Source organism: Astyanax mexicanus, chromosome 18, assembly GCF_023375975.1.
Source record: "Astyanax mexicanus isolate ESR-SI-001 chromosome 18, AstMex3_surface, whole genome shotgun sequence".
NCBI lineage: Eukaryota > Metazoa > Chordata > Actinopteri > Characiformes > Acestrorhamphidae > Astyanax > Astyanax mexicanus.
This window is the reverse complement of record NC_064425.1, coordinates 22,233,094-22,245,794: the sequence shown is the minus strand read 5'-3', so window position 1 is coordinate 22,245,794 and position 12,701 is coordinate 22,233,094. Positions and strand designations below refer to the sequence as shown.

General features: G+C 36.2%; 1 protein-coding gene across 1 annotated transcript; it reads right to left on the bottom strand.

Annotated features, from left to right (window-relative positions):
* Positions 1-9,827: 9,827 nt before the first annotated feature.
* lpar6a (lysophosphatidic acid receptor 6a) lies at positions 9,828-12,490 on the bottom strand. Its single transcript, XM_007236716.4, has one exon. It carries the CDS (start codon positions 11,584-11,586, stop codon positions 10,486-10,488), a length of 1,101 nt encoding a protein of 366 aa, XP_007236778.3. The 5' UTR covers positions 11,587-12,490; the 3' UTR covers positions 9,828-10,485.
* Between the last annotated feature and the right edge of the window lie 211 nt (positions 12,491-12,701).

The following is a 12,701-nucleotide window of genomic DNA, read 5'->3' as shown; positions in this document are numbered from 1 at the left end:
TGTGTTGGAAAAACACAGAAACATGTGTACTGTCCCAGTTGTTCTGTAGGGAATTTAACCTAAATTAGAAATTACTACAAAATTAGATTACCAGGGTGAATTGACTCTGATGAAGTGATTTTTAGGGCTGTGTGGACATCCAATCTTTTCTAACTAGATTTGAGTCATTTTGGATATGTTTAGACTGCCAGCACAAATTCAGTTCCTAGCATATTTACATTGTTTACTGATTATTTTTTCTGGGAGGAAAACAAACACATGAAATCCAATTATTGCAAATCAGATCCAAATCACATTTCGAGGTGGTTTGAAATGCATTTGCTATCTAACTTTGATTAGATTTGTCTCAGCCTGCACACTCTGGACATTCAAATCAGATTTCAGTGTGTCTTTTTTGTCACAATCAATGTTCATGTCAAATCCAGAGTGACAGAGATGAGAGGAAGACTGGAAGAAGAATGGCAAAAATTTGTTATTGGCGCCTACATTTTTACCACAGGAAACCATGTAGATAAAATCCGAAATCTGATCACTTGCAAAATAATAGGAAGTCATATTAACAGATCTGAATGGAAAAATAAATCTGATATGCCTGTAGTCTGAACATAGCCTTTCATATGTGGGCAGGCAGCATGAACATGAATGATCAGATCAACTCACGATATTAATAGTTATTACAAATCAGTTTTTGTTTAGGAATCAGAAGTTGGTAAAACAACAAAAGAGACGTGAATGTGGACCTCTCAATGTACATATTGGGAGGATTTAGATGCAGATATGTTAATGTTATAAACAAATACAGGCCACTTACCTTTACGAGTGTGAACCATCAATATAGTTAAACTCAATCAGAGCAAAAAAAGAATTACATTACCAGTCAAGTGACTCAAAACTTTTTTTGTTTGTTTTGCTTTAAAATGAGGCAGATCGGATTTTCTCAGGGCTCTGTCATCTTTAGCTAGCATCAGAAGCACAGCAAACTAACAATTGTGCAATGTGCCTAAGCAGATCTGGGAAATATGACAATAATATATCAGATCATGATACATTTGTTATTGTGATTAATGATACACTAAGCATATCTTGGATTTCAACAATGCTTAAACTGAGCAACTGGTTCCAGAAAGTATAGTTAGTCCTGTTTGATTGGGAAATAAAATTAAATCAAAAATATTTTATATTCTGACACTACTAATGCATTTAGTGTGTGTAATAAATTATGATGAAAAATACTGCATATAGAGAGAAATTCTATAATATCATGAAACAATATTTTTACCATAGTGACCAGCCCTCTGCATAAGTCTATCAATGTTTATACATGTTGGACAGGGACAGGTTTGTTCACACTGCAGCCAATAAAAGCAAAGCTAATCTTGTTGTAAGGAAAATAGAAGGCTTCATAAATGTGCTTGGTAAATGAAATTTGAAAAATTTTTGCCCTAACCAAACTCACGTAATTGCAGTATACATAATTATACATTGTACAAAAAAATTAATATAACCAGTAAAAATTTTTTGAAGTAGTAAGATGCTCCCTTTTCAGTAAAATGCAGTCGAGCACTTATGATGTAACAGTTACTTAATTTCTCACAAAGGAACGCATGCACTTTTAACACTATAGGCTATCTGCTGACCTTGTCTAAAGTGAACTTTGCTCTGTTTTAATTCACAGGCAGTTTGGTGCACTTGGTGGCCAGATAAGAGCTGACTTTCTGACTTCAGTCCACAATCAGTGAGGTCAAGTTCCTAAAGTAATGGACAGTTTTTTTTTTTTTTTTTTTTTTTTAGAAAACAGAAAACTGATGACACAAAAGTATTTAATACTACAAATATAGTGGGATTGGTCTGTTTTGTTTTGTTATATAGATAATGCTATTGCATTAGCATTACAAAACATTCCATAAAATTGTACTGTGTGTGATGCCAATACAGGTAAACCCCTATGATTTCCGCAGAAACAGAGAGAAAACAGAATCTCGGAACTTACGAATTAAAGAAAATTTTTGATATAAACAAAGGAATACACCAAATTAGAACATGTACTGTAGCCTGGTGCTCTCCAGAGCAGAGTAATAATGACATAATGAATATATCATATCAAACTGCAGAACTTTACCAAATTTATCCAGTACAGTACCACCATTCTGCGATTAATTTATCTTTGAAATCCAGGCTAACACCCTCCAATCCTTACTGCTAAGTTCATCTGTCAGCTAGCATTAAGCCTCTAGCTGCATTCCGGTGTTTTGAGATAAGTAACTAAAGACTGAAGCGAAATAAAGCCATAGCATACATATTAAATTAAACCATAAAACTTACTAATCTAACCAGCACAGTGTTATTGAACTGTTATCAAACACCAGCCATTTATTCAGCTCCAAAATCCGTTAGCATCCAGTCTAACACCCTCACATCCTTACTGCTGAGTTCAGCTGTTTGCTAGCATTGAGCCGTTAGCTGCATTCCAGTTTTCTGAGGTAAATAACTAAAAACTCGAGTGAACTATACCCATAATACACATATATTATATTATCAAACATCAACCTTTAATTCAGCTAGGAAGAGTTAGCATCGCCAGGTAGCTGAAAGGCTAATCTGTCATTTTTGACTTCACAATAAAAGTCCCATGACAGAAAATGTAAATGAATAGCTCTATACCAAAAATAAATGACTATTGAATAAAATAATAAAAAACATGCTTTTTTATTTAATTTGGAGTATTTTTTTTATTTAGACGTGAACCTTTGATCAAAATATGGTCAAATATCTAAAATCTGTTCAGACCAACATTTTTTAGCTACTAAAAATGTATTAGAGTGACTTTAGGAGACTTTACAATCTCCTGAAAACAACCTTTGGTGGGTGTGACTGCCTTCTATAATTGTTTTGTCATTTTTATAAGAATAAAGGTGCAAATATAAAAATTGGTCTAGGGTTGTATAAGAATCTGTTACTGCCTGTTGTAACTTACAGGAGCTTTTAAATTCTATTAAAATTTACAGTTAAAAATACTATGATGATGATTGTGAATAAAAGCGACTTAGATAAATTAATCACAGACAAAAATTTCTAAAAAAAAAAAAAATAGAAACATAAAAAACAGCCCTTTTAAAAACATAAAAATCCAAAACATGACAAATAGCTATAGAAATAAAAAAATACACTTAAAAATGTAAAAGTCAAAAAACTGTAAAAACAGAAAACATAAAAAATAAAACAGCACTATTAAAAACCTTAAAATAATTTGCCAAAAAAATCAAACATGTTTCAGAGACCCAAACAACAATGCTTAGGTGGAAAAAAGCACAGCTCACATTATAGAAAGAAGAACAGGGCACTGGTTGAGGAAATTATATTTTAGTGATGTGTTTTAGTCTCAGTTTGCTGAGCGTGCCTGATTTCTAGTTCCTGTCACACGATTAAGCTACTGAGTCACAGTTCACCGCTAAACTGAACTGCCTTCAAAAGCCATGTGCTTCTATCAGCCCACGCGGCTGCTTTCTCAGCTGCACCTTCTCCCACAGAGAGAACATGTCAATAAACCCCCTAATCTCTGATTAAAGATTGAAGATTGCCAAAAACAAGAAACACGGCTGAGAAGCACGGAAGAGTTTCTCAGAGAGGGACTGTTTTTTTTTTCTTTTCTTCATCAGGGCGTAGTCTGAACACCCATGTGTTTCTCCTTTGATGGGCGGCAATGCCCTAAGAGTTCAGAGGTCGCCATCATGTTCAGACTGGCCTCTTTGTTTGGTTACAGATCCTTCCACACCCCGGCAAATAAGCTTGAGGTGTGTAGTGGGTAGTGGCTGCACACAAGTAGGATCTACATCCTAAATATATAACGGATGTATAAAAAAAACAAAGGTGAATAAAGACCCTTTTATACTGTTTAATGTAAGTTTTGGAAAAAAAAAACAAAAACACATACAGTATATCATGATATCTTTCACACCAACTTTCGATCTTTTACAACTGATATGCATTTAAATTAGCCTGAACAAGAGATCAGAGCATGAAACAAATTACCATTAAAGCCCTGGCAGAACAGCTAATCTTGTAGAGAGCAGAACACAAAAGTTTATTTAATACGCAACACACTGGTTAAAAAAATGGAAAGGTTGAAGAAGATATACTGTATGGTAGAGCAGAGCTGAAAAATTCAATAGCCACCCAATGTCGGGATGTTTTAAAGTTTGTCTCTGTCTTTGTCTGTGCATTCAAGTTTGTTCATGATCCACAAAGAACTGCAAACTATAGCTTGCCTCACTAATTAGCGCTCACATCAAGGAAGCAAATTAAAGAGAGCAAAACAGACAGGGAGCAGAGAAACAGAAAGCATGGACATGCATATATTAATGCTATAGTTGTTTAAACCCGGTTTACTGTCGAAATAAAATCACATGTGTCTTGTGAGAGTGTCTCCATGTGTCTCCTGTCTTCTTAACTGTTTTTTTTTTCACAAGGTTTTAGTCCTGGCTCATGCAGATTGTGATGGTGCAGATTTATAGGTGAACTCTCTCCAGCACAAAATAGAGTCCTCAGTTAATTTTTTTTCAGGGATGTGTTCACATGTGGTAAAGCCTTTAAATTTTTTTTGCACACAAACTGATTCTGTGTGTGCTTTAGGGTTCAATAGCTCCTCATAAATTTTCATTAAGAGCATGATCGGAATAAACAAAAAAATAAATGTAGCTTGAAGCTTTACAAATAGTGGGCAAGATTTTTAGACTTTGCAGAGTAAGGACAAAACGTCATTAGGTGTAAGAGAAGTTAAAACTTTAGTTTTGAAATTTTCTAATGTAATGAGTTTTTTCTAATGTATGATTGGCATCAGCCTCTGGCATAACTGCAAATAGCATTGCGAAACAAAGACCAGACAAATCATATTTCATCATCTGTGAAATTCAACTGAAATTGCTAACTTTTAGAGAACTTGCACATTTCCGTTGTAATATGTACAATGCCAGCAGTTATAGTTGAAACAGCCAATCACTGAACACGGTAGGACCCTTTGAATACTAAAAAACAGCCTCTAATATTGCAGAAACCCATTTTTTCTGCAAACCTTCCCAACAGGAAATTAACCACAGAAAAGCTCACAGAGTTCTCCCAGGGTTCTGCAGGCTTTGATGTGACACTTGATAGCTGTAGTATTAAGTTTCTAATGTGCTATATAGTAAGGTATCTTGGGGTTAAACACACCTCAGGGCAGAACACCCTCCCTGGGGTTGTTTATACACTGATGTCATCAAATTTCCTTTCAAAGCTTTTTTGGAAACTACGAGTTTTCCTTGTAGTCCTCTGATGGACTATTCACACTTTACTCTCTTGTTATACTATACATAATAGATCAAATAAAAAAAAGATTTTTATTGTACTATTCAAATTTACCGTTGCTTATCTGTGTTCAATGTTATCATTGCACAATATTTTTACACCACTGATGGCTTTAACACCAGTGAGCTTTATTTAAGATATATACATGACCTTTCTAATGAATTCATTCAGATAGTTTTAATTGCACACATTGCTGGCAATAGAATAGGACTTTCTGAACAAGATAACATGATCCTCTTGGGACCATTACACTTTGGAGCAGTGGAATTGTGTTCTTTGAAATGACGGTACTGCTGCCCCATACAGTACTTTTGGGAGATCGGCCAATATCTTTTGCATCTCTTACAACATGATGAAAGATGACCACCTCATGAAATCCTGAGTGACAGAAGTGCAGGCGGTCCAAGAAGCACACCAAGGGTTTGATACTGATGCCAACCTGGATACAGCACCCATGCAGATATGTTTATAATGTCCAGACATACAAATCCAATCTAATCGAGTTCACATAACTTTGTGGACAGTCATCTCGGAAAACATATCTGATTTGAGAAACAAATCCAATATGCCTGTCGTCTGAACATAGCCTGTTGTTGTACAATATAATTAAATCCTTATAACAATGCTCTGGAATCTATTAGAAAACCTTTCCTAGACAGTAGAGGCACATACTCAAACAAAAGCAGGATAAACTGTTTTAATACTATTGAATTCTCTGGACACTATGAATGAGTTTGTATCCCAATATTCTTGTCCATATAGTGTATAATTATTGTAAGTAGAAGATTGTAAATCAGCTGAGAATGATAACTTCTCACGTGTAGAGCTTCTCAATCCAAGAGAAATGGACGTGAATAGCACACAGCATCGAACTATGGGCCATTTTTAGAATACTGTGCCTTTTGGTCCTCATAACCAGGAAAAAAATACTTTATTTTAAACTTTTTTATTCTTTGACATTTTTCATACATAATTTCATTCATATTTTCCCAGCTAAAATTACAAACTTTTTATTGTTCATATTGATCATTTATTGTTCATGGTGACCTTGCTCTGGTTCAAAAATACATTTTGATTGGCCACAAATATTACTGTGACCTCCATACTATTTTTAACACAACAGGGTAGACAGCTACGGTTTTACCTCAGCTAAATATGAAGACAAAGAGAAATAGTAGTTGAAATTAATATTATTAATTGCAGAACATGCATTAGGTGTCTTCAGTCCCTTAAACAAAATAGGGTGAAGTCACTGATATTAAAGTTTACTTTCTTAAAAGGGTATAAATAACAAGAAGATAGTTGAACAGGGAATTCTTGGATATGTTTAAATATGTTAATATTTTTATAACAGAAAATAGCTAAAGCAATGATTGAAATGTCTACGTTATTTAAACATCTTTAAAACTTAAATTATTAAATGTTATAAATAATAAAAAAAAAAAAATTACCTATAGGCAACACTGCAGACATGGCCAAGACACCCACACACCAAAAAACTGTATAAGACATACAGAAAAAAACTTTAAAGTTAAAAATAACATTATTCTTAACCTCTGGAATATAATCAAGAGGCATATGGATGACCACAAGCTGAACTGCCTGAATTTTTGCACCAGGAGTGGCATAAAGTATTCAAAAGCAGTGTGTAAGACTGGTGGAGGAGAACATACCAAGATGCATGAAAACTGTGATTAAAAACCAGGGTTATTCCACCAAATATTGATTTCTGAACTCTTAAAACTTTATAATATTAACTTGTTTTCCTTTGCATTATTTGAGGTCTGAAAGTTTATATTTGGAATTTGGGACAAATGTTGTCTGTAGTTTATAGAATAAAACAACAATGTTCATTTTACCCAAACATATACCTATAAATAGCAAAATCAGAGAAACTGATTCAGAAACTGAAGTGATCTCTTAATTGTTTCCAGAGCTATATTTGTATCATGCTCATTTAGAGTAAATCTTTAAAAAAGAAATTTAAACAACTTTGCTGCAGACACAATAGGCACATTATATTGACACTGATCCATATGTTTGCTGCTCAAGTTTAAGCATACAATGCAGTGTTTAAACCACATGGAAGTGACACTAACTGACAGCAACTGCATTTCATCTTTTCTAAGAAAAAGTTATTTTATATTTCCCCTTTTACATGCTTACTGGATATCATGTTAGCACTATGCTGACTAGCTCTGTGTTTTGACACAGGAAACTGCAGTGAATATTTGCAGTAATTAAAGTAGAAATGAATGCTGCTTAAATGTCTAAATGTCTGTACTCGCTCTGTCTGGTCTCTCACTGTGTGAAGGATTAGAGGAATTAAATCCAACACTGTGGAGGGAGGAATCGGCCAGTGAAGGAGTCTGCCAGTGAGGGACACTCCCTTGTAAAATTGGTGAGATAACTTGCACTCAACTGTCATCTTCTGAACTGCTTCCCTGGAAAAATAAACACGCACTGCTTTTCCTTTCTGCAGCACAGGCCTCTGATTTCATACACAGAAAAAAATCTGTTTTTTTCACAATCAATCAAATCAATGTTATTGAAGAACTGCTGAACTTTACACACTATACGTCTAAATGTTTGTGAACACTCTTTATAATATTCACCCGTAGCTGGTACAGATGTGAAAATGTGCACAAACAGCTTATAGTCTCTGTACTGGCACCATGCCTAATGCTAGGCGTGGGCAAGAGGGATTCAAAACCTCCCAGAACTGTGTTCTCTAAAATTACTATCCAGTTTTCTATCCAGTACTTTTGGGATCATTTGGGGAGTGAGTGATGAGTTGGAATGGTGATCATCCAACATCCTGAACTCCTGAACCTGAACTGATGTACTAATAGCTGAATGCAATCAAATCCTTGTAAAACTTCATAAAGCTCTGGAAATAATAAGAGACTTTATGAGTTTCTTTTACCAATGATTTTACCAAATTAAAAACCTCTGGAATATAATCAAGAGGAATATGGATGATCACAATTCATCAAACTAAGCTGAACTGCTCGAAATTTTGCACCAGGGTTATTCTCTTAAAACTTTATAAATATGAACTTGTTTTTTTGTTGCAATTTTTGAGGTCTGAAAGCTCTGCATCTTTTTTGTTATTTTAGCCATTTCTCATTTTCTGCAAATAAATGCTCTAAATGACAATATTTTTATTTGGAATTTGGGAGAAATGCTGTCTGTAGTTTATAGAATAAAACAGTAATGTTCATTTTACTCAAACATATACCTATAAATAGCAAAATCAGAGAAACTGATTAAGAAACTGAAGTGATCTCTGAGCTTTATATATAGACAATGTAAATTATGTGCAGTGTGTACACTCCACATAATAATAATAATAATAATAATAATAATAATAATAATAATAATAATAATAATAATAATCATCATCTTTACACTTACATTTTTACACAAAAATAAATGTTTTTTTTTCCTTCTGTTACCTAAGTTTACAGTATATATACACACTTACATATATCAGTAATATCACTTTACAATAAGCATACATTTATAAACAATACATAAAACAGAACAACTCCAATAAAAAAAAAATTAAACTGACACTAGTTAAGACATTATTACAAAATGCTTAACTACACTGTAATTAGTAAACTTTGCTCATTTTTTTATATCCTAATAATGATTTAACTCATTTTGAATTTTCATTTATGAAAAATGTGTATGATTAACAAAAGCTTGAGTAAACTCTCACAACCCTTTTCACATCTTATTTAAATAATATTGCACCATATTAATCCACACATCTTCCCTTTTTGTTTCCTTACATAATTTATTTGCATAATGGAAGGGTTACTTATGAATATCTCACCATCAGTGAGCAGTATTGAGCAGTAAGAGCTGTCTTCCCTTGGGTAATCAGTTGTATTTTATATAATGGTTAAATGAACTGCAATATTCCCTATCTGGGGAAAAATATTTTTTTCTTTTAATCTAGTTTTAATATCAGTATATATATATATATATTGAAAAAATGTTATTTTGTGACATCAGCTTTTCCCATTATCATGCAGCTGTACTGTTTATATATCTGTACCATTATTATAGCTCTATTTCTATTTCTTTTTAACAGTTACAACAAAACAAGACAAAAACATGAGAAGCTATGTCATCAGTTTCACACCAGACGTCTGACAAGACTAGGAGGAAGTCTAAAAAAGAAACTAATAACATTTTTTTAGCATTTTATTTTTTGAAATGTGGTTTTGTAACAGAAAGGCAGTGCATTAAAAAAAACATGAACCAATTTCAGTGGTCAGTGCAAACATTAAATTGTAGTATAAAGTGCCAATAAACTTATTCTCACTAATTAACACTGTGACACTTTATGAAATGTTGAATCTGCGTTTGAATTTAGGAAGAATAAACAGTTCAAAGTTCCTGAATCAGTGCCATTTTTGTGGGTTTGTTCTTGTGATTTCAAAGAATTTGTGGTGGCACACTTTCTCTCTCTCAAAAAAAAAACAAAAACTTGGTAAGCATTTCATTAAATATCTGCAATACGCTGCTAATATGTTTTTTATGCATATCTATGTACTTTAAGTGCAATGTAAGACTTTTACACTGTAAGAAACGCACTATTCACAGTCAGATAATTACATTACATACAGTTCATATATCTGGTTGAAAGGAAGGTTTCTCAACAGCTACATGCTTTACGCCATACTTTATGGAGATGTTTAGCCATAAAACCATTAATGAGAACAAAGTCGTTGCTTATTGACCTTAAGCAGATGCTGTACAGTGGTGTACAAACACCTGCTGCTGGGCATAGTCCATTAGTTGCTCTATGCTTTGTCGAAAAGGCACAGACTACTCTAAACACTGTAACACTGAGTGATACAGTAACACTTGTATTAAATATCCAAAGATATTCAAAAACACTGAGGTTTGCACTCACAGCTAAAACATATACAAGGATGTTCTTTGTATTTGTTAATTCCTTGGCACAGAGAAGCCAAAATCCAACAATACAGCACCTACTTTAATGTGTAAAGCATAATGTTTACTGTGAATGCCTCCTACACTAGAATACATGGATTAATGCCTTTGGTTCGCACACTTGATGTGATACTCTGCAAATATACTGCTGTTATTTAAGCCGTAGCCTCCTCATACACTGGATTCATTTGGGAAAAACTTGTTTTTAAAAGACCTCAGGTTAAAACTGAGGCTTGAGCTTGTCTCTGACTGCAGGGCCTCTGAGAACTTTGCACTGTAGGCTCGGTCAAACTGTGACTTTCTTCTAATAGAGTTTTGTATAGTCTCTGATGTGAAATAGTAGACAACAGGGTCAAAGCAACAGTTAGACACAGCTATACACAAGGAAATGGGATAGATGGTTCTAACCACAGACTCTGCTGCACACCCTCCCAAAATTTTGGTGCGCACCAGTGAGTAGAACACTAGGTTGACGTTATAAGGGATGAAACAGAAGCAGAAGATCAAAAGGTGCACCACTATCATGTGCAAGATTTTAGTCTTGTTCACTCTCCCTCCTCGAGCAACTGAATGAGGCCTCCTCAGGGTCTGGAGCACCATAGCGGAGCAGATCACATTGAGGAGGAGTGGTATGAGGAAGCCAACTGTCTCGATGAAGATCACCACCTTGGAGAGATGCGCCTTCCACTGCTTGGAGGAGAAGTTCTCAAAGCAGAACTTGACGGTAGAGTTGGATTGAGAGGTGGTGGAGTCCAGCAAGAAGCCGGTGGGAATGCTTCCAGACAGTACCAGCACCCACACAGCTGCACAAACAATCTTGGCGTTGCGCTTTGTCCGAAGTTCCCGCGAACGCAAAGGGTAAACGATGGCCAGGAACCTGTCCACGCTGATGCAGGTGAGGAACAGGATGCTGCCGTACATGTTGGTGTAGAAGAGGGAGACCGAAATCTTACACAGTAAGCCTCCGAAAGGCCAGTCCTGACGAATGAAATAGAAGACTCGTAAAGGTAACGTGAGCACAAAGAGAAGGTCTGACACCACCAGGTTCATCATGTAGGTGGTGGTTTCATTGCGGAGTTTCAATGTACAAGTAAAGATATACATGGCTGCTATGTTCATAATAAGCCCAACAACAAAGACAATGCTGAACACAATACTGTAGAGCTGATACTTGAAGTTGTCATTCTTGGGGCAGTCCTCCACACTGTTGAGATTCCCACTGTTCTGCTGGAAGCTGAAGTTGCTGTCCATTAGGGAGGTGATGTTGTGCATCTTTCCAAGAGTGAAAAAAGAGCTCAAATCTGAGCAGGAGTTTCATACATTCATGAGAGGGTCATACAATGGAAGGATTTCCCTCGACCCTTGATCCGACAGGAATGGTCAGAGGAACAAAAAGCCAAAGGCAGCAGAGGCATTCCTCTGGAGGAAGTTTCTGTCCTCTCACAAAATACTCTTGCAACACAGAGGTCTCTTTCATATGTTTAGCTCTTGGGGAGCTCCGGGGGAGTCGTGAGGTTACGGGCATTCAAACGCTTCCCTTCAGGAGTCTTCAAACAATCCACAGGGGGTTAGCTCATGGTGAAAGCAGTCCTCCCCAGAGACAGGCTCTGGCTTGGGGACAAGCTCTGGCTTCCTCCTCCCTTCCCCCTTCCTTTGCCCTTTCCCCAACAACCCCTCAGGACCCCAGCTCAAAGGTAAGAACCTCCGTACTCACTCAGAAACTCCAGCACAAACAACGAATGGTCCGTGCCGATTCATTGTGTCTTTGAGAACCAAGAAGATCCACTGAAAGGTCCACAGAGGTTCAAACCTGGCAACCAAAACTGAGGTCCAAAATGAGTCTACTGAATTAAAATCCACTCGAAATGTGTTGCCCAAAGCAGAGCATCAAGTCGCCAAAGAAAGTGTGGAATAATCCCAAGTGTTCAAGTAGTTGCTTGTCAATCCCCAGTGGGCTCTTGAAATATTCCACACTTGAAAGCAGGCTCTTTATGTTTCTGGATCTGGTTCCCACACAGCTGTTTCTGTTTAGGCACTTGCTCGCCTGTAACACCTGTGGAGTGTGACCCTCTGTGAGCGCAGCGTGGATCTAACACGCTGCTTCACTTCTCTGTTCTGTTCTCTGTGAATGTATGACAATGTGAGGGAAGGCACATCTATTTCCTGCCCCCTCCTTTCTCTCTCTCTCTCTCTCTCTGTCTCTCTCGCTCGCTCGCTCTCTCTCTCTCTCTCCACCACTCTGTCTGTCTCCCCTGGTATCTCCGCCTTCAACAGCCTGAGGGGCATTCTGTGGTTGATATGTTGAATGTGTGTTGGGGAGGGGGTTCATTAGCTGAAGCGTTATCACATCAAGTGCTTTTGAGTTTCGTCACAGTCCCTCCCTCCCC

Bases quoted from the DNA above. Each gene is read 5' to 3' on its own strand.
- lpar6a (XM_007236716.4), bottom strand. From the start codon at position 11,586: ATGCACAACATCACCTCCCTAATGGACAGCAACTTCAGCTTCCAGCAG.